Here is a 21,727-nt window from a genome sequence, read left to right as displayed (position 1 = left end):
CTTCTCACCTCCATCTGGGTAACTCCTGCTCATACTCCACTCAAACACCACTTCTGCATGGAAGCCTTCTCTGAACTTCTCCGAATGACCCTGTCATTCCATGCTCTTCTGGATCTGCATTCCTAACTTCAGGGCACGCATCTCAGTTGGTGACTATACATTCATCAGTGTGATTATTTGACGAATGGCTTCCCCCCATAGGCTCCAGGCTCCCTGAGAGTAGTGACCATCACGTAGCCCCAGCACTTAGCATGGGACCAACCCAGACAGGCGCTCAGTGAGAATATGTTGAACAATGAATGACTAAGCCTGAATCCTCTCGTGTAGTCCTCCCAACCACCCTATAAGGTCATGATATTATCTCTCTTTACAAATGGAGAAACTGAGGCTCTCAGAGTCAAATTAACTTGCCTAAGGTCACAGAACTAGAAACACAGGGCTTGACCCTGGGGCTTTCCCTGTCCACGTGGCCCCCACCCATACCCTAAGACTCCACACCTGGTCCTTGGAGCTCCCACTCCTCATCAGGGCCAGGGCATCTTAAATGTCACTCTTGTACCCCCCTGCCCTCTCGTGCAAAAATAGAAAAAGAAAGAAACCCAGAGAATCAGTCCACGTCCTTAAGCTCCAGTGGAAACACTCACCCCGTGTTTCTGAATGGCAACGTTGGTGAGATGAACGAACATGTTGTCCAGCTCGCTGGTGCTCGGGGTGTACTTGACCGTGCAAAAGCGGCAAAACCCAAGTTTATACCTAGGTGGGGATTTAGACTAATTCAACACTCGGAGGAGAAGCATAAAAAATATGTTTGTTCTTTTAAGAGAGCCACTTTCTTTGTTCTAAACTTTTAAAAGCGCTGCTTTTTTATTTTTATTTTTTATGGCTCTTTTTTTATAACAATTTTATTGGGATATAATTCATATACCATATAATTCACCCACCCAAAGTATACAATTCAGTGGTTTTTGGTATATTCACAGAGTTGTGCAACTGTCACCACAATCAATTTTACAACATTTGCATCACCCCCAAGAGAAACCCTGTGACCATCAGCGGTCACTCCCCAGCCCCAGTGCTAGGCAAACACTAAACTACTTTCTGTCTCTAAAGCTTTGCCTATTCTCGGCATTTCATATAAACAGAATGATACCTTCTGTGTCTGGCTTCTTCCACTGAGTACGTCTACAAGGTTAGAGGATCTGCTTTTTTTTTTTTTCCTCGGTGAGGAAGACTGGCCCTGGGCTAACATCCATGCCCATCTCCCTCTACTTTATATGGGACGCCTGCCACAGCATGGCTTGACAAGCGGTACACAGGTCTGCACCCGGGATCCGAACCTGCAAACCCTAGGCCGCCAAAGCGGAGCGCGAGAACTTAACCACTACATCGCCAGGCCACCCCCAGAAGACCTGCTTTTTATTTTTAAGATTCACGCTAGCATCAAGGTTACCCGTTCCACTCAACACCACCCTTCGTCAGGTGCTGCGTGTATGGACGGTGTGCTCCACCGACCCTCGTCACGGCGCTGAGGAAGACCAAGTGTTCCATCAAAGCACCGTCTTAGGAACGGAAACAAACGCCAGGCTCTTACATGTAACAGCGCAGCGGGCGGTACGTGGACACCAGAACGTACAAGCGCAGGTCGAACTTCCTCCCACCGATGAGCAGGGGGTTGTTAATGTAGAGAGAGATCACGTAGGCTTCCTTGGTGGACTGGGACACAAACCTGACAGCGTCAGACAAAGTCAAGACCAAAGGTGCGTTTAGTCGGTTGGTGACGAGCTCCCTGCCTCTCGCTAAGTGAGAGGGGCTCACGGGGAGAAAACGCAGGTGAGGCGGCATCCAGGGAGGAGCCCCCACCCTGTGCCAGCAGCTCCTGGGAACCCAGGACGGACTCGTTCCCTGGGCCTGACCCCTGGGGCCAGCACCCACAGTCAGACATAAATGCACTCCACCCGCCACTCTGGGGAGCTCCTCACAGGGCAAGGATCGCAGCCCCTGGGCATCTCTGAGCAGCTGAGGTCCCTGCAGAGGCAGAGCAAGCCTCAGACCAAATCCCCTGGCTGGGTTATCCTCAGTTCCAAGGAGCCCCCAAACCCCGGGGGAGACTCGGCCTGACTGGCGCCTAGTGCTTCTCCTACCGCTGACCGCACACGCTGACCGGCGCTCGGTGTGGATTAATTTGGTCCATCCCCCGGTCCCACCATGAGGGTGGTGCTGTTAGTGTCCCCAGTTTACCCAGACGAGGAATCTGAGCTTACACAACAAAACTTAGACAGCAAGTGTCAGACAAGGATTCAAACCCAGGCACCCGGGCCCACGTCTTTAGCAGGTGCTCCACCGTCTCAGAAATACCAGCACTGGACGGGTCTCACACCAACTTTTGGAACAAAGGGCAGCCCGGGGCCCCCTGCTCCCGTGACCTTACGCTGGTTTACCACTATTTCCCTCTGCCACTCACCTCGGGGGGGGTGCTACGGCTATGACGCCATCGTAGCCACAGAGCCTTGCCCTGACACTGTGACGCCTGTGAAAGCACGCGAGGGCCACCCAGCCCCTGGCGGGAAGACTGAGGGATGGCATGCAACTGCCAGCTAGGAGGCACACGGGACGGGCGGTTCCACACTCACGAAGATGTTTTGCTGTCCCGGGACCACTTTTTGATTTGCGAGAGCTTGTTGATCAGGAAGATTCCCTTCCCCTGGGCTTTGCCACAAGGCTTCATGATCCAGGTGCTGGAGGGGCTCTTCCGGAACTCCTCCACGAACAGGTTGTAGTCGGCGGGCAGCATGTAGGTGACCGGAACAAAGTCTGAAAGGCCAAGTAGAGGGGAAAACGGTGAGCCAGCCCAACAGCAGCCACGAACAGAAAAATACGGCCACTGCCTTTTCAGAGGCCTGCTTCATCAGCCCCCGCCCCAGCCCCGCATCTACCAGAGCAAGGACCTCTGCCGCTCAATTCTTGTACAACAAGGTACCTTTTTTTTTTTTTGCTGAGGAAGATTCACCCTGAGCTAACATCTGTGCCAATCTTCCTCCATTCTGTACGTGGGGCACCACCACAGCATGGCTGATGAGTGGTGTATGTCCGTGCCTGGGATCTGAACCGGCAAACCTGGGCTACCAAAGCAGAACGTGTCGAACTTTAATCACTACGCCACAGGGCTGGCCCCCAATAAGGTACCTTTCTTACTTGTATACTAAGCACTTTACAAATCTGCGTCATCTAAACCCCACAGCAACCTGCGGGCCAGGTATTGCTGTCATTCCCATTTATCAGATGAGGACACTGAGGCCCAGAGAGGTGCATTATATAATTTTTCTCAAGTATGTAAAGGGATTCTGAAACTATCCGACAGTCCAAATGGGAATGTCACCAGATGGAAGAGGGACACACCATTCTCCCCGGGTGTCACCAGACACAGTGATGGTTCTTCATGGCAGTTTATAGCTCAGCACGTGTTCCCCCCACACTGAGCACTGAGGACATTCTCTCGCCTACACACAGCACATTCCCACAGCACTCACAGAAACTCAGATTCCAAACCTGAGGGCCCCCCATTCTGGAGACCCTTGGAATGGAGGCGGTGCCCACCACAACTTGCACACACACTTCCACCCAACAAAGCCAACAGTCGCCATCTCAGTGCCTTGTGCCACTGAAGTGAAAAACTCAACTATTTATTTAAAACATGAGGCCAGTGAAAAAGGCACAAACCCAGATAGAGGTATTTTCCGTTTTCATCTTTTTCTGCCAGAGGACTCCCTTCTTTCTCCAGCTCTTTCCTGTATCTTTTAATATTCTTCACCATCAGATCCTTCCGGGTCAGCTCATAGTGGTTCGGAAAATGGTTGACTATTTGATCGTCTGAGAGCCGATAGCCAGCTTCAACACTGAAAACATTTCGGATGGTCTGCACACTCATCCTAAAAGAGAAAGACGTGCAAGAGGAAAGCTCAGACTATGTCCACGGGGTGACAGTTCTCATCAAAGCCCCAGGGAACTCCCAACCAGGAAGCGCACTCCCTCAGAGCTTACCTGCGCCCCCACCCCAGCGCCTGGCACAGGATGGTGTCCAGCGACCCGCTGTGGCCTGGACTGTTTGAAGCAGTTTTGATTCTGTATCCCGCACGATTTCACTCTCTGGCAGTAGATGCTCAATAAATGTTTATCGATTAATGATACCATTGATTATTGATAAGAAACTAATGAAAGACAGCTTTCTTCCGACTCTGAAGTCAGAAAACTCGTTTATACAATATTTGCACCCAAAGTCAGGAAGGACAAGGATCCCTTAAAACCAAAATCACAGGGTTACTTCCAGGCCCTGAGTCAGCACTTCACATTCCTGGAGAAACCTCTGACAGGCCAGCTACCCTGGGCTGCATCCCACTGAAATGAGGAGTCGAAAGAGAAACCCTCTAATCCTCTAAGGAGGCCAGTCTCTCTGCCACGGCCGTCCGCCCTCACCAGCCCCACAGAGAGGCGGGGAAGGAGCAGGAAGGATGGAAGGGCTGGCACCAGCAAGGTAGCCACAGAGTCACAAATCAAGGCGGGCTGTCACATGGCCTCTCACTCTGTGGTCCCAGCCCCACTCCCACCCCACCCACCCACCAAAGGGCTTCGTTTGATTCCATGGTCATTAGAATAAAGGGATATTTTTTTTTTTTACTTTTTATTATGGAAAAGCTCAACCATATACAAAAGTAGAGAGAAAAGTGTACCAGAACCCCAATACCCGGCTTCAACAGCTGTCACCACGCAGCCAGTCTTGTCATGTCTGTACCCCACACTCCCCACAGCCCCGGCTTGTTCTCAAGCCATTCCCAGACATTGTATCATTTCATCCAAAAAATTCCTGTAAGGATCTCTGACAGTTAAGGCCTCCTTTTTATATTGTACGATGTCCTACTTCATACTGTCACCACAACTGGAACAAAGCAGCAGTAACTCCTGACTATCATCGAATATTAATCAGAGTTCAAATTTCCCTGACTGACTGATAAATATTTTTTACAGCTTGTGCAAATAAAGGCTGGGCCTCTTGATTAGCTGTTCTCTCTCTCACGTCTCTTTTAATCTATACGTTCTCCCTCCCTTTTTTTTTTTAACATGCAATTTACTCGCTGAAGACCCTGGGTCATCTGTCCCGCAGGTTCTCACAGGTTCTGTATTTAGCATGGTCCCCGGCCCCCGCACTTCCTGTAACCTGGGAGTCAGACCTAGAGGCCGGAGGAGCTGCAGGTCAATTTCTGGGCAAGGCTGTGTCCCGGGTGGCACATCCTGCCACCGGCAGGCACAGGCAGCCCCGGGTCTCAGTCTCCCTTGGGGATGTCAGTGATGGATGAGAAATATAATGCGACCCACAAATGAGAGCCACATAGGTAACTGCGAATTTCCTAGTAGCCACATCAAAAAAAAAAAAAAGTTAAATAGGTGAAAATAATTTTAACAACAGATCTTATTTAATCCAATATGCCCAAAATATCATTTCAACATATAATCAATATAAAAATTAGTGATGAGTAACTTTACATTTGTTTCTTCATGCTAAATCCTCAAAACATGGTGTGTCTTGCACACTTAATAGCACCTCTCCACCTGGAGCAGCACAGAGAAGTGCTCAGGAGCCCGGGGTTAGTGCTCCCACGCCTGACAGGCCTAGACCCTTATTTCGTTAGGGACTGCAAAACGGTCATATTCTTTTCCATTCCTCCTTCATCTATTAGCAGGAATATTTCTACAAGGAGAAATTTCCCTTCATCAACAATTTAGACAACTCGAAAAACAGTTTATACAGGAAAGACTGAATAAAATGCTTCTTTCCCTTTATTTATTTATCAGTTTATCATTAACATACGAGCTGATTCCCTACCATTCTCAGATGTGTGACAAGTTGTGTTCTGGAATTTATCCCTGCAAATTAAATTGCCCAAATTAAGACAACCACCATTTTATTCTATCTCCTGGTTTTGTGGCCCTGAATTCGGGCAGGGCTCAGCGAGCATTCTTCTCCTCCACGTGGCGTGACTGAGGTCCCTTCGTGGCATTCAGCTGGCAGATGGGCTGGTCTGGAGGGTCCAAGAACGCTTTGTTCCCATCTGGCACCTTGGCGGGCATGGCTGCAGGGCTGGGCGCAGCCGCATCTGCCTCGCACAGCGCCTACACATGGCAAGACAGGGCCAGGAGAGTTGGGCTCTCACACGGCAGCTCAGAGCTCCTGCAGAGGGCTCCATGGAGGCGCTGGAAGCTGCTGGTTTCTTTTTCTTTTTTTTTTTTTTGTGACGAAGATCAGCCCTGAGCTAACATCCATGCTAATCCTCCTCTTTTTGCTGAGGAAGACTGGCCCTGGGCTAACATCCATGCCCATCATCCTCCACTTTATACAGGATGCCACCACAGCATGGCCTGACAAGCGGTGCCTCGGTGCGCGCCCGGGATCCGAACCCAGGCCACCAGCAGTGGAGCGCACGCACTTAACTGCTACGCCACGGGGCCGACCCCCTGAAGCTGCTGGTTTCTTAAGGCCTGGGCCACACACCTATAACTGTCACCGTATTCCACTGGTCAAAGCAGTCCCAGAGGCACCCAAATTCAAGAGGAGGGAACAAAGACCCCACCTCTAGAGGGGAGGAGTGTTAAAAACTGTGGCCATTTTAATGTGCCACAAATTGTGAGTGGGTTTTCTTTTGTTTTTTGGCATTTTTATGAACTCATAGATTCAAACATATTGGGTAAGTTTCAATCTGTTGCAATTATTCCTATTGAAGCTCAAACTGCCTCCATCTGGGGCAGAAGGAGCTCTCCAAGTCGTCTCCTGAGGCGTATTAAGGTGACTCCAGCAGTCCTCGACGACACCCTTGCTCTCACGAGGTGCTCCAAGCTCACCCTGTGCGTATTCTTTCTTTCTGAGGCCTGGCATCCATCATTTCTCCAAGAAGCAAAGGACCCTCTATTTTATTTTATTTTTTTTTGCTGGGAAAGATTCGCCCTGAGCTAACATCTGTTGCCAATCTTCCTTTCTCTTTTTTTTCCCCCGCTCCCAAAGCCCCAGTACATAGTTGTATATTCTAGTTGTAGGTCCTTCCAATTCTTCTACGTGAGCTGCCGCCACTGCATGACTACCGACAGACGAGTGGTGTGGTTCTGCACCCGGGAACCAAACCGGGCCGCCGAAGCGGAGCGTGCTGAACTTTAACCACTAGGCCATAAGGGCTGGCTCACAAAGGACCCTTTTAACAGATAAACATTCACCTACCGATGGTAAAATAGTCCTAATTCTCCACCCTTCTTGTTTCTTTATCCTGTGTCATTTTGCAGCAACTCCCACCAGGAGGTAAAATCTATTTCCCCTTGAACTGGGGCTGACCTAATGCCTTGCTTGGGCCAAAAAGAATGTGGCAGAAGTGATGAGGGCCACTTCTGAGCCTAGCCCTGAAAGGCCTTGGGGGCTCCCACCCTCCCTCTTGGACCCTGCCACCACCACAGCCAAGCCCAGGCCACCCGGCGGGAGGGATGGGAGAGATCTGTGGAGAGAAGCCCCTGTCATCCCAGCCAATGGCATCCTAGACCAGCCAAGGCCCGGCTGACCCGCCAAGTGACAGTAGATGCCTCCGTGAGCCCGGGCAGGGTCAGCTAAGTCCTGCCAGACCAGAAAAACCACCACCCAAACCACTAAAACCACTCATAAAACACAGTTGTGGTCTGAAGCCCCTAAGTTCTGTGGTGTTCCGTACTCACCATTATTTTAGCAACAGATAACTAAGACACCCACTTGAGCACAGCCATTGTTCTCATGTTTCACGTAGCTTCTACCTCCTGCCCAGATGCAGGCTGTTTATGCATAGAATTCTTGCACAGAATACAAATTCAATTTCATAACCTGCTTTCCTTCATACTTACTGTTATGCAATTTTCCAAATTGCTTTATAATTATCATAATTATTTTAATGGCTGCATCAGTCATGTATTTACCTCTCCCCAACTGTTGAACACTTAGTTGTTTCCAGTATTTTACCCTAACCAATTTTTTAAGACCTGACAGTAACATTTAGTGCTTAAAACAGGAGCTCTTAAGATATTAAATATCCAAAGTTATTATACTGTTTCTCTCTTTTCTTCTCTCTCTCATTCTCTCTCTCTCTCTTTTTCGTTAATAGCTCCAAAATGCTTCTTATTTGGCATGAAGAAGAGGGCACTCAACTGCCTCCCCAAGCACTGATCACCTACTCAGAGAAGCCAAAGGAACTGAGTACCTGCTGAGGCCGTGGCATAGAGCCGTGGGACACAGAAGTGATAAGTACAAAACACCGTCTTATTCAGCCATTTCTTTCAGAGCTCCTACGAAACAGGGCTCTGGATAAATTACTTCATTTGACCTTTGAGAAGTAAGAACATAAACTCAACACCAAACCATACACAGGTGCTGAATTACTCCATAAACGCTCTCCCCACCTGTATTCCTGCTCCTGGAGGGAAATCAGGTGTGGTTTAAGGCAGGGAACTCTAACTGCCATTAGGAGCAAAGCAAGGGTCGTCCCTCCGTTCGCTGCTGGAGATGGAAGCCAGGTGCTGCCTATGCTGTGCCCGGGCTGTGCCAGGCTCTGGGGATGCTGAGATAAGCCAGGCAGGCCCTCACTCTCAAGGGGTTCACAGGAACATGTAAAGAGGGACAGGTGGCGAAATCACACATTGCACACCCAGCATCTGCTGCCTGGCACCTGAATAAAGCAGTCCGGGAGCCTGCGAGAGGCAGAGGTGGCCTCCAGGGCAGGCAGCACGTGTGCTGGCGCACAAAGGACGGCGACGGCACATGCTCACCGAGCACCCACCACGTGCCAGGCACTGCTCCAGGCTCTGTGCTGTACTGACTCATTTCAAACTCAAACAACCGTATTTGCAAAGAGAGGTCAAGTCCTTTGCTAATGGCCACACAGACAGCAGTGGAGGAGCCAGGGTGTGACACCAAGCACGACTCTGGCTCCAGGGTCTGGACGTCTAACCCCTAGATGCCCTGCGTCCCCGAAGGATGGGCTGGGAGGGGCAGAAAACACAGCATGTACAGAGGTGCAGAAGCAAGAATGTCTCAGTAGATGGACAGGGAGGAACGCGCAGCCTGCCCAGCGGGGAGTGGAGGCGAAGGGAAGGGGCTGGAGAGGCCCTAACATCTCACAAGGCAGCGGCAGGGAGAGTGAGTCTTGGCGGGTGGGGGAGGCTGTAGGGTGAAAAAGCCCCCGGAGGCCCTGATGTGCCCCCCCACCAGCCCCCCGCCCCCTCAAAGATCCACTGCAAGGCTCTGGGCCCAGGAGCCGCAGAGGGTCGGGGATGGCAGAGGCAGTGACCGGATTTATGTTTTGGCACGTAATCTTGCCAGAGGGTGGAGGCTGCTTCAGAGGCTATGACTGTCACCCCTGAGGGAGGGAGCAGCCAGGCCTGGAGCAGGAGGACACAGGACCTCAACCCGATGAAGGGGGGAGGTGAGTTGACTCCCACGTTCCTGGCTGGGTGGAGTCAAGGCCAAAACACTGCTTTTCTTTTCCTCATCTCACTCACTTTCCAGTTTTTTTTTTCCGAGGAAGGTTCGCCCTGAGCTAACATCTGTTGCCAATCTTCCCCTATTTTGTATGCAAGCTACTGCCACAGCATGGCCACCCATTGGTGTAGGTCCACGCCTGGGAACTGAACCCAGGCTGCCAAAGAGGAGCATGCTGAACTTAACCACTAGGCCACGGGGCTGGCCCTCTAGTTGTTTTTTAATCAGCCTAACTGGCACCCTCTCGGCATACAAGAGGGAAGCGAAAGGAAGCACAGAGCCCTCTCCCACAGTCCGCTTTCCAACAGGGCACTGACGGTGATGAACACTAACCAAGGGGGATGGGGCTCCAGCTGCTCCCCCAAATTCCCACAGTGTCATCCACACTCGGCTGTGCTGAAACATCCCTGGACGTCTCAACCCAGGCTGGTAAACAGGATGCAGGAACACGCCACAATGTATACGAACCGAGCACTTTCTCGACGTGTGCTCATAAAGTGCCCTGGGATGAAAAATGTGTCATGGGACACACGAAGGCCTGGAGACCCCCACCTACCCCTGAGAACGCAGGCCTCCACAGGTGCCATCCATGCTCTGGGGCTAGAATTAATAACCCCGACAAACAGGCCTCAGGAAACCCATCCAATCCTGCCCTTCCTACTCACCAGTAGAAGTTCCAGTCCTCGCTGTCTGTCACCTGGACCCATCCTCTCTTCTCAAAGTTATTAATCAGCACCGACTTCTCGATATCAGTGACCCACTTCACTTTTCCTGCCATAGTCCTGGAAGAGATCAGCTTAGCAGAGCTTTGAAACTTCAACAACTGACTCCCCCTCTCCCAAAGGAACCCTGACCACACCGGGTGGAGCTCACCCCGAGCTCAACGCCCCCCACCCAGTGGTTCTCAGCCGGGGGCAAGTCCGCCCCCCGGGGACACTGGCACCGTCTGCAGACACTTTGCTTGTCACCACCAGGGGTCAGGGATGCTTCTGGCACCCGGTGTGCAGAGGCCAGGGAAGCCGCTCAACACCTTACAACGTGCAGGGCGGCCCCCCACGACAAACCATCCAGCCCAAAATGTCAATTGTGCCAAGACTGAGAAATCCCGGTGGAGTGGGAGAAAAAGGCGGGAATTAAATAATCCCCAACTACCGTTCACTCGCAACTGTGACAGGAGCCACAAGGGGAGGCGCCTGGCGCTCTGACAGCTGGGGACAGGAGGACCAGCCCTCCAGGGCAGCTGGGGAAGGCACCCTGGGCAGGGGACCCTGGAGATGACCTCCGCTGGGTGGCCTGACCCTCACCTGCCTCTCCAGGTACACCTTAATGCCACCTTCTCCTTCACCCGCTCTGTGCTTGCCACATTGGACTTCTCTGCTCTCTTCCCCCTCAGGGCCTCGGCACACGCTGGGTGTCTCTGCCTGCAGCTCTCCCCGCTCCCTCGCTGCCCGGCTGAGCTACCTCCCATTCATCTGCCAGCATAAGTAATGTCACCTCTTCCACAAAGCCTGCTTGGCTCTCCAGACCAGGGACAAGGCTCCTCGGCACCCCTGCCCTTCTGCCCCTGCTGGAGAGCAGGGAGTTGGCTTTCTTCTTCCCTGCTCTGTGCCCAGGCCCAGCAGCATGCCTGGCACACAGCAGGTGCTCCACTCAGATAGAATGACTGTGGTCCCAGGCCCGGCAGCACCACTGTGTGACTTTGAGAAAGTTATTCGACCTCTCTGGACCTTAGTTTCCTGCTATGAAAAGTGTGGTTTTCAAATGGCTCGGGCAGCCCAGGATCCCAGGTTCCCACCCCAGCTCCAGCCAGAGAAGGTTACGATGTTACACTTCTGCATACAATTTCATCTGAAGAAGGGTTGCGTGCAAAACCAGGCTTGAAAGCCAGATTTGCGGGCCTTTTATGAATGGAGGCACCTCCTCCATGGATTGCGATAGCTTTGTTTCGGGGGCAACTTGATAGGGCAGAAAAGGCATGGGCTATGGGGATGGGGGCCCAGGCACACCTGCCTCAGGAGAGGGAGGGAGAAGGCACTCCAGTGGCAGAATCCACCAGGTGGAGCCCAGGGTGCTTCCACAGGTCAGCGCACTCCCTCCTCAGCCCCTCCCGCCCCCAGCAAGGCTGGTAGTGTCACAGAGGTGGGACTGTGCTAGTACAGGCTCCAGAGCTGGGGTCCGAGGCCCAGCTCCACCTCTCACAGCTGTGTGACTCTGGGCAAGTTATTTAACCTCTCTGAACTTTCGTTTCCTCACTTGCAAAATGGGGAGAACAACAGTATCTATCCATTCTGTGGGGTTATGGTGAGGATTAAGTGGGTGAACCGTGCCCGGCACAGAAAGCACTCCAGCAGTCTCTGACATCATCATCATCATCCCCATTGTGCGGATGAGGAAGCTGAGGCTCAAAGGTTAGGAGCCTGTGTGAGAACCAGACGGAGGAGTCAGGGTGCCTGGATTCAAACCCAGGGCGACCCTACTCTAAAGTCCCACCCCTTTCCAGACAGCCCATTGCTTCCCTCCCTGTGCTTGGCCTCCATCAGGAGGGTGACACAGCCCACAGGGTCAAGGTGAGGAGCAAATGGAATCGCTCTCTGTGAACTATGAGGAGCCCAGTGACAGCCACGTAAGGTCATGAATGGACCAGTCGTGACCCGCGTGGAGAGTCAGCACCCCGACACGGGAATGAGGGCAGAAGCCCCGCAGGAGCAGGAGCCCCACGTGCAGGCAACACGCACCCCAGCACGGGAGCGAACCCCACGTGCCTGGTACCCGTGTGCACGGGTCACCGCCGAGCCAAGGGGAGTGACTGTTCCTCTCTGACTTCAGCCCCCACAGCCCTGCGTCCCTGATGAATCCTGCTCATGCTCTGCCCCCTAGAGGCCAACTACAGACTCAGGATTCGGGCAGGAACCACCCCCTGCCAGGCGACGCCCACACCACCACCCCAGCCACACTACTCACACGCTGCTCTTAAGACACACATCTTACCGGGCGACCCCACGCCGCCCACTGACCCCCTGGGGACGACAGCAGGAGTCACAGCAACAACGTAAAATAATGAAGGCAGGACCTTACACCTGAACTGTGCTTAATGGTCATAAACGCTTCCAGGGGTGTGACCAAACCCAGTAGGGCAGATGGAGCAAAGACTCTCCTCCTCACTTTACTGAGCAGGAAACGGAGCCCCCGAGAGGTGAGGTTTTCTTCCCGGCCCCCTGCTCCCTCTTCCACCGCGTGGACAAATGGTCACTGAGGAAACATCTCAGCTGGACCTACCATAGGTACTTATGCAGCCAGCAGAACGTCCAATTTCTCTTCAGTCTCACTGACTCCTGCCTTGGGTTCTTCCCTAAAATAAAATTAATACACAGATGAAATGCACACAGCACAAGATCAAGAGACACTCTTGAATACAGCAAAACCGTGACTGGCCAGAGGATTCGGTGGATGGGGTCTTTTGTCTAACAGCGCACCAGAAGATGCCTTTAGGTTCTCCTCTGGTTGTGATAAATAATTCTGAACTCTATTACTTATTAACTCCCGCTGACCTTTTCGAGCTGCCATGCCACCCCTTCGCTTCACGCACCACTTGCTTTGGCAAAATGAGACCACCTCTTTGCTGTTCCATGCACACATGCAACCCTCTCCCAACCGCCCGCCTGTGCTCCCGCTGTTCCCTCCATCTGAATGGCCTTTCTCACCGCTGCTCATCCAACTCCACCATCACGTGAGCGAGGCACAGTCCAAAGGCCGCTTCCCCCAGGGAGCCATTCTCATCCCTTCGCTGAAATGAATCTTTCCCTCCTCCAAACCCTGTCTACCTCTCCTGCCGTCTTCGCTGGCACTCAGAACTTCCCACCTTGCACTTTAGTTCTTTGTGTACGTTCCTTCTATAAATGCGTGAGGGCAGGGACTCTCTCAGTCACCTGTTTCCCTCTCATCCCACTGACTCTAGATTTTATTTTTCTTCCCAAAGCCCCAGTGCATGGTCGTATATCCTAGTCATAAGTCTTCCCAGTTCTTCCGTGTGAGCTGTCGCCACAGCCTGGCAACTGACAGACGGGTAGTGCGGTTCCGCAAACAGGAAATGAATCTGGGCCGCTGAAGCGGTGGGAGCACCAAACTTTAACCACTAAACCATCCGGGCTGGCTATGATTCTAGATTTAAGTGTGAGCATTTTCAGCAAAGCTCACACCATTTGCCTGCCCTATGATCTCCAGCACCGAGCCCACTGGCTCACGAGAGGCAAACAGTAGCCACTCACTGCGCGAGCGTGAGTGAGCAGACAAATCCTCGAGGGTCAGCCCTCTGAACCTGACTCTTCGCTTTCAACAGTGGCTTCCCTGGAAATGTTAGGGGTTGAACTGTGTCCCCAAAAGAGATATGTTGAAGTCCTAACCCTGGAACCTGTAAATGTGACCTCATTCGGAAGTAGGCTCTTTGTGGTTAAGTTGAGGCCGTTCGGGTGGGCCCTAATCCAGTGACAGATGTCTTCATAAGAAGGAAACGTGGACACAGCCACACAGGCAGAGAACACCCTGTGAAGACACAGACACGCACAGTCTCAGAGGGAAGATGGCCATGTGAAGATGGAGGCAGAGAGCAGTGACGCTGCCACCAACCAAGAAATGCTGGGGCCACCAACCAAGAAATGCCGGGGCCACCAGCAGCGGGAGAGGGAGGACTCCTCCCCTGGACGCTTCAGAGGGAGCGTGGCCCTGCCAGCACCTTCATTTCAGACTCTGGCCTCACTGAGCCACCAGACTGGGGTACTTGTCCCCGCAGCCCTAGGAAACTGACACGAGATGTAACCATCCTAAACACTAGGAAAAAGAAGAAGGAGGAATTCGTGCCTATAATGAGTTTTAAACATATACGTGGGAGACAGAGCACAGTAAAGCGATGAACAAAAAAAAAAAGACAGTCATTTATGGTTTAAAAAAAAGGAAAGGAAGACATGAACTAAGGCCGCCTCTCCTTTAAAGAGACCAAATCACGGGGAAAGCACCCCCGAGAACCGATGACAAGGCAGCCTCGGGAAGAGCCAGAGCAGGCACAGTGGCTTCCCCCACACCGACGCCTGGAGGACCCGGTGCATTTCCAGTGCTGACAGGTCCGAGCCATGAATACCAGCAAGTTCTGTCGGGGCCTCAGCCTCCCCAATCACACAGATGGGGATGAGAGCAACAGCTCCTTCGCAGAGTTGCTGGATTTACTGCGAGGTGGTGCAGGCGTGACCTGGCACACAGCAGGTCCTCCAAATAGGGAACTGGGTGTGAAACAAGTGCACGGGGCAGAAAGCACTGCACCGTGAAGCCTTCCTTGATTCAGCTCCGCACACCCCTCCATTCCAGCCCCTCTTACAGCGGGCCTGCCCTCACGGAGGAAGTAATTACATGTTTATATCTTCATTAAACCAACAGCTACCACTTAGCACCAGGACGTGTCGGGCACTGGGTTGGGCAGTTTGTGCACATCCTTCTCTATTATGTGTATTATTATGGTTCACAGGACGCCATGGGGCAGGTATTCTCCCCATTCATGGAAGGGGAAAGTGAGGCTCAGAGACTAACAGGTTGCAACCTGGTGACAACCTATACCGCCTCCCTCCCACACCGTGTGTCAACTGTCAGTGTACATGTGTCTCCCACATCAGACTCCGATCTCCTGCAGGGCAGGGTGTGGGCTGACTCGTCCCTGTCCCCTAGCACCCAGCCAGGGCCAGTACAGAAGGGGGCTCAGAAATCATCTGCGGAACAGATAAACGGACTGGCTGGGCAATCCCCATAGTATAGAAACCAGGGCTGACTCCTTTCCAACTCTAAGAAATACTAAGCCCTTTTCCTTAGGAAAGTAAATAAATAGATACCTGATGACAGATTGTTTTCCTGTCACCTCCTCCTAAAATAGAAAAAAAAAGTGAGGTTAATGGTACCAGGTAATGAACTTGAAATGTTACATCTCTACTGGTTCACAGGAACTGATACATCTGAATTTTAAGCCATCTGGTCAGCTACTTTCAAAACTGAGAATCAGAAAAACTAACCAGGAAAAACAGAGTGATGTGCTGATCTTTATGCTGATCACAGCTTGAAATGGCAGTGGGCTGTCACCACCTGAGGTATGTCAGCCACGGAAAGCCATCCTGAAACCAGACAGTTGCTGGTTATTTTCAGAACACAACGTGGGTCCCATTCCTGGGGCAAGTGGGCAGGATCTTCACAAGCTTGAGAACAAGTTTCCACAGGGGCGGCCCTGGGCATCTGGGCCATCTGTGGTTTATCTTCTATTCATCCACTCAACACTGACAGACACCCTGTGCCAGGCCCACGACAGGAGACACAGAGCTGCCTGGGACGAGGCGCTCTTAGACAGTCCAGATCCAGGGGAGGCAAGAGACACAGTCAACAAGTTTTATGCCCCAGCAGCAAAGGGCTTTCACAACCCCACAAAGTTCAACTGTGGCCCTGAGGAGGAAGTGACTATCAATTCAATCCAGCACCAAATCATGGCAGCTCCACTCCAGAAGATTCCAGATCCATCTGTGCAATCCTGGACGACTGCAGCAGGCCCAGACTGGTTTCCTTGGTGCCATCCTCACCCCACTGCAACCCATGCTCCACCCAGTAGAGGACTGCACTTTTTACACACACAGAGCAAATCACGTCACTCTGCTCATAGCCTCCAGTAGCTTCCCACTGCACTCAGGACAAAACCAGCAGTCCGCCCACGGCCTACAAGGCCGCCCTGCATGATCTGGGCCCCTCATCACCTCTGGGGCTTGTCTCCCAGCATCCTCCCCACCCAGCACCCCTCTCCAGCCCCTGGCCTTTCGGCTCCTCACACCCACTGAGCTGCACCCTGTCTTAAGGCTTTGCTCTTCCCTCACATGTGGCCCCTTCTCAAAGGTCAACTCCTCAGAGTGGCTTTCCAGTCTCCACCTCAATCCTCCCCACCTACCACACTGTCAGGTTCCTTCTCTGCAACACTCACGCCCTACACAATCGCTCAGTCCAGCAGCAACTCAAAGCACAGCCATGAACCTGCAGCATTGCATCACCTGGAGGATGTTAGAAACGCAAATTCCTGAGCCCCCCACCCCCACCCCATGATGTACTGTTTCAGACTCTTCGGGAGTAGGGCCCAGGAATCTGCGTCTTAATGAGCTCTCGGGTGATTCTTCCGCATGCTCAAGTTTCAAAAGAACTGGTCTCGTTCACATGTTTGGTTCCTTGGTGATTACCTGCCTTCAACACGGATATGTCACATCACGAGAGCAGAAATGTTGTTCCACTTTATCTCCTGCTGAATCCTCAGCACCCTGATTGGTGTCTAGTAAGAGCAGGCGCTCAATCAATATTGATGAATTAACAAAAATAAACACATGAACTCCCTCCACACACAATCCAACAAGTGCTGCTCGTGCCAAGCAGTGAATGAGGCACGGCCCAGCCCTCAAGTGGCTGCCGGGAGGACAGAACTCCACCAGGAAGCCTTTCACCTTCTGGAGTTACTACTCTCAGACCAAAGCCAGGACGGCCCTTCAGGAGAGACAGCAAGCGGAGGAGTCATTCCACACTTCTGGGTGCAGCCATCAGGACACAGAACCCTCTCTGCCCCGCCCCCACTACCCCGGACACTTCGATCGCTACAGTTTCCACGAAGTCCCCGCTAGGCCAGGAGTCTACGGCATCCGAATTCCTTTCCAGCTAATATTCTTTGAAAAGGAAAAAAGAGCCATCTTTAAATAAAATAATAAATAATATAAACGACGACTTCACTTCGGCACATGCATTCGTTGGCAGCTGTCTTGCCAATGTCCACCTCCGATTCCCGCTGGGTGACGGCGCCATGCTCCCCGCCACTGTTCACCAGTGCTTCTAACTCCTTGAGTGCAGAGCTGGGCCTATCTTTTGTACTGCCATAACCCAGCTCTGAAATGTGCTCATTAAATGTTTCCTGAGCAAAGAATGCTTTGCAAACCCCAAATGGCTTACAACGATAAGATACTTTTACTTCTGGAATGTATCCCCTCTACCGCCCCAGCTACTCTATAGAGTGGAGGACTGTCTCCGCCCCCCACCCCAACTGATGGGGAAAAGGGAGGGGAAATGCCTGGGTCCGGCACCCCAGAGAGAGGCGAGCAGGGCGGGGAACACATATCTCCAGTCTCCTGCCCAGAGCTCTAGCCACAGGTACACTGCACCCTGCAAGATGCCAACAGAAACAGCACAGATTGCAAATGAATGAAAAAGCCTAAGAACAATGAAATTCTGGGATAGCCAACAATAAGAAGAATGCAATTACAACGATCGGGCGGCACAAGGTAAGTCATAGAAACTCGGAGGAAGAAGAGAGGCACAGTGGTCAGCACCAGGCTTCCTGGAGGACGCGGATCCGGCGAGCAGCATGTAAACGAAACGGTCGCGGCCGCGTAGACACGGGCGACCAGAGCCACTCGCGCATGCGCACTCGCCCACCCACGCATGGCCGCACCCTCCATCCCGGGAGGCGACGCCCTCAGTGGCGGCGCCTCACCTGAGAGCACGGCGGCCCCGCGCCGCGCCCCGGCCCCGCCTCCAGCCCCACTCCGGCGCTCTCAGGAGGATGCCGCCCGCAGCCCGGCGGCCCGGCCCGCCGCGCGCCGACTTCTACTTCCGGGACGGCGCCATGGCAACCAAAGACGCGACTGCTTCCGGGGTCAGACTTTCCCCGCACGTCTCTGCGCCTCTCACCCGGGGAGCCCGCTCTGTCCCGGGTTGAGGTCCGAGGAGGAGCCAGCCCGTCCACCCCCGAGCCTCGCAAACTTCCGGGCCCAGAAATGAGGTTGAGAAGGATTGGGGCGCGGGATTGAGCCTGATGCTGGGAGGCAGGGCGGTGTGATTGGCGCCCCCGGTCTAGTCCGCCCTCCGTGCCCTGTGCTGCTCTGTAAAATTGCGACTTCGGTTGCTCCTCTCTCGTAGGGTTGTTGTGAGGATAACATGACATGTTGCGCTCAGCATCTGGTAATCAATAAATAGCCTACCCCAAGGTCACCTCATTTGTGGAGTGTTCCCCCAGCGTGGGGCAGGACTAGTTCCTCAAACTATATTATCAACTCCTGTTAGGAAGCGGCAGCCTGGCCTGGTGAGAAACTTAAAGCTGAAGCCCGGCCAGGATTGAATCCTACCTCCAGAATTACTAGCTTTGTGGCTTTGGGCAGGTCACTTCACTTCTCTGAGCCTCAGTTTCCTTGCCTATAATGGGGATAACGGCACCTGCATTGAAGGGTTGTTGGGAAGATTATTAGAAAAAGAAGAAAAAAAAGGCACTGGCATAGCACATAGTAGTTGCTCAAATACTTCTTGAATTAATTCTTACTAAAAGAGCATGTATCCCAGACACCTGTCAGCCATAAGAGTGCACTCAGACAGCATGAAAGAGGAGACACAGAATTTACATCCCTGCTGTGATACATTCTAGCTGTTTGCTCACAGGCAGATCTGGGCCTCTTAATTACAGTTTCTTCATGGAGAAGTGGGAATAATGATCTTTGTCTCTCAGGGGTGGAAAAGAGTTTCAATTCGTGGTGAATGGCATTGAGGAAATGTAAGTGAACATAAGCGAGACCATCTTGTTACACTAAATGACCCTTTCCTAGTTAAAACCCTTCTGGCATGTGATCATTATAAATTGCTACACGCTTTCATGATTTTCTGGCCCTGATCCAGTCCACATACCCCTGCTGAGGTATTCTAATAGCTTCGTTCTTAACAATCTTAAATTTTGCCAAGGAATAAGAAGGCTTCCAGGAAGAAGGAACAACTGTAGGATATTCATCATCACTGACAGAAAAAATGAAGAATGAGGGACCCTGGAGTCCATCATGCCTGAAGGCCGACATTTCTAAACCCCCTCCTTACTGCCCATTCTCCCTATATAACTGCCTCAAGATTCTGTAACTCTTAAAATGGCTTTTTGAGACATTAGTTAGCCATTGTCCGGTTATGCTGGCTAATCAATTAAAGGATTCCTTTCTCAAGGTCTAATTCATTATGATTAATTGGCTTAGATTGTGGCGAGCAGAGTGAGCCCGTTGCTTGGTATCAGAAGGTGTTTAACCTGTTCTACGGTGTCCTGCCCCTGTGCGGAATTCATGCCATGCCAAAGAGCATCACCAGCAACCAAAATACCAGAAGCCTGGGGTATAGACCGTGGGAGGAGACCAACTTCACAAGAGCAAATAGTAGGAAAAGTTCTGGCCAACGTGAAGCATTGGCTGGGAGCTAAGTAGTCCCAGGAGAAAAAGACAGGAAACTGAGACTAATCTGAGACTAGTTAGAAGTCTTCAAGGGCTTTCCATTGCCATCAAGATAACATCCAGACTCCTTAATGTGTTTTTAGTTTTAATTTAGTTAAAATCTGTTAACCTTTTTCCTGTATATCATCTCGGTTTCCTGTTGGGCCTAGAAAAACCCACCTCACAAGTTGTAAAACATAACTTGTAAGAAGCCAAAAATACAATCAACTAAGTTAAGTGATAAATTGAAAATATGGCCATTATCAATGACAAAGAGTATCCATAATATACATAAAGTTTGAGCAAATCAATAAGAAAAAACAATCCATACAAAAATTGCAAAAGAGATGGAACCACAAATTCCAGAACAGAAGGATAAATGAAATAGTAAATAAACATGAGGAAAGATGCTGAAATCACTAAAAATTAATGATATTGAAATTTTTTTCTTTTTGCTGAGGATGATTCACCCTGAGCTAACATCTGTTGCCAATATTCCTCTATTTTATACATGGGTCACCACCACAGCATGGCTGCTGACAAGTGGTGTAGGTCCAAGCCCGGGAACCAAACCTGGGCTGCCAAAGCAAAGCATTCCAAACTTAATCACTAGGCCCTGGGGCAAGCCCTGATGATATCGAAATTTTTAATGACGTATTTTATACTGACTAAATTGGCAAGCATTTTTTCTTTTTTTGTGAGCCACCTGGTTCCAGGACTGGGAAACAAACCCAGGCCACGGCAGTAAGAACACTGAATCTTAACCACTAGACGACCAGGGCTGGCTCTGGCAAAATTTAAAATATAGTCACAACCACTGTTAGAAAGGATATGGAAGGAGCACCTAAATACATAAAGTGATTATTAACAGACACAGAAGGAGAAATAGACAGTAACACAATAATGGTAGGGGACTTTAACACTCCACTTACACCAGCGGATAGATCATCCAAACAGAAGATCAATAAGGAAACATTGACCTTAAATGACACAGTAGAACAGATGGATCTAGTAGATATATACAGAACATTCCATCTGAAAACCGAAGAATACACATTCTTTTCAAATGCACATGGAACATTCTCCAGGATTGATCACATATTAGGCCACAAAACAAGTCTCCATAAATTTAAGAAGACTGAAATAATATCAAGCATCTTTTCTGACCACAACAGTATGGAACTAGAAATCAACTATAGGAAGAAAATCAGAAAAGCCACAAATATGTGGAGATTAAACAAAGTGCTACTGAACAACGATTGGGTCAATGAAGAAATCAAAGGAGAAATCAAAAAATACCTAGAGACAAATCAAAACAAAAATATGACATGCCAGAATTTATGGGATACAGCAAAAGCTGTTCTAAAAGGGAAGTTTATAGCAATAGAGGCCTATCTCAACAAACAAGAAAAATCTCAAATAAACAATCTAACAGTGTACCCAAAGGAATTGGAAAAAGAAGAACAAAGCCCAAAATCGGTAGAAGAAGGGAAATAATAAAAATCAGAGCAAAAATAAATGAAATAGAGACTAAAAAAAAAAAAAGAAAAATTAATAAAACCAAGAGCTGGTTCTTTGAAAAGATAAACAAAATTGACAAACCTTTAGCTAGACTCACCAAGAAAAAAAGAGAGAAGGCTCAAATAAGTAAAATCAGAAATGAAAGAGGAGAAATTACAACAGACACCTCAGAAATACAAAAGATTATAAGAGAATACTATGAAAAGCTATATGCCAACAAATTCAACAATCTGGAAGAAATGGATAAATTCTTAGAATCATACAACCTTCCAAAACTGGATCAAGAAGAGGTAGAGAATTTGAATAGACCAATCACCAGTAAGGAGATGGAAACAGTAATCACAAACCTCCCCAAAATAAAAGTCCAGGACCAGACGGCTTCCCTGGTGAATTC

At 50.6% G+C, this 21,727-nt stretch overlaps 1 protein-coding gene across 12 annotated transcripts in view; it reads right to left on the bottom strand.

Annotated features, from left to right (window-relative positions):
* Nucleotides 1–18,157, bottom strand: part of TTLL1 (TTL family tubulin polyglutamylase complex subunit L1) — a 31,353-nt gene extending 13,196 nt beyond the window's left edge. Inside the window, exons 1-10 of one of the 12 annotated variants that reach the window (XM_087448791.1) lie at nt 17,841–17,900; nt 15,580–15,678; nt 15,403–15,434; nt 13,933–14,071; nt 12,809–12,881; nt 10,198–10,314; nt 3,718–3,926; nt 2,631–2,811; nt 1,592–1,726; nt 645–753 (exon numbers count right to left, since the gene is read on the bottom strand). In XM_087448791.1, coding sequence (XP_087304917.1) covers nt 645–753; nt 1,592–1,726; nt 2,631–2,811; nt 3,718–3,926; nt 10,198–10,310 — 747 coding nt within the window. In that variant the 5' untranslated portion in view covers nt 10,311–10,314; nt 12,809–12,881; nt 13,933–14,071; ... (1 more) ...; nt 15,580–15,678; nt 17,841–17,900. Of the gene's footprint in view, nt 1–644; nt 754–1,591; nt 1,727–2,630; nt 2,812–3,717; nt 3,927–4,038; nt 4,144–10,197; nt 10,316–12,808; nt 12,882–13,233; nt 13,255–13,932; nt 14,072–15,402; nt 15,435–15,579; nt 15,679–17,840; nt 17,931–18,071 lie in introns of those variants that run through there. The other 11 variants (XM_087448795.1, XM_087448796.1, XM_087448792.1 and 8 more) reach the window with 11 other exon arrangements.
* Between the last annotated feature and the right edge of the window lie 3,570 nt (nt 18,158–21,727).

Source organism: Ceratotherium simum, chromosome 25 (assembly GCF_057802395.1).
Source record: "Ceratotherium simum simum isolate JZ-2026a chromosome 25, ASM5780239v1, whole genome shotgun sequence".
Lineage (NCBI taxonomy): Eukaryota > Metazoa > Chordata > Mammalia > Perissodactyla > Rhinocerotidae > Ceratotherium > Ceratotherium simum.
Note: the sequence above shows the minus strand (reverse complement) of the source record. Positions and strands in the feature narration are given on the sequence as shown.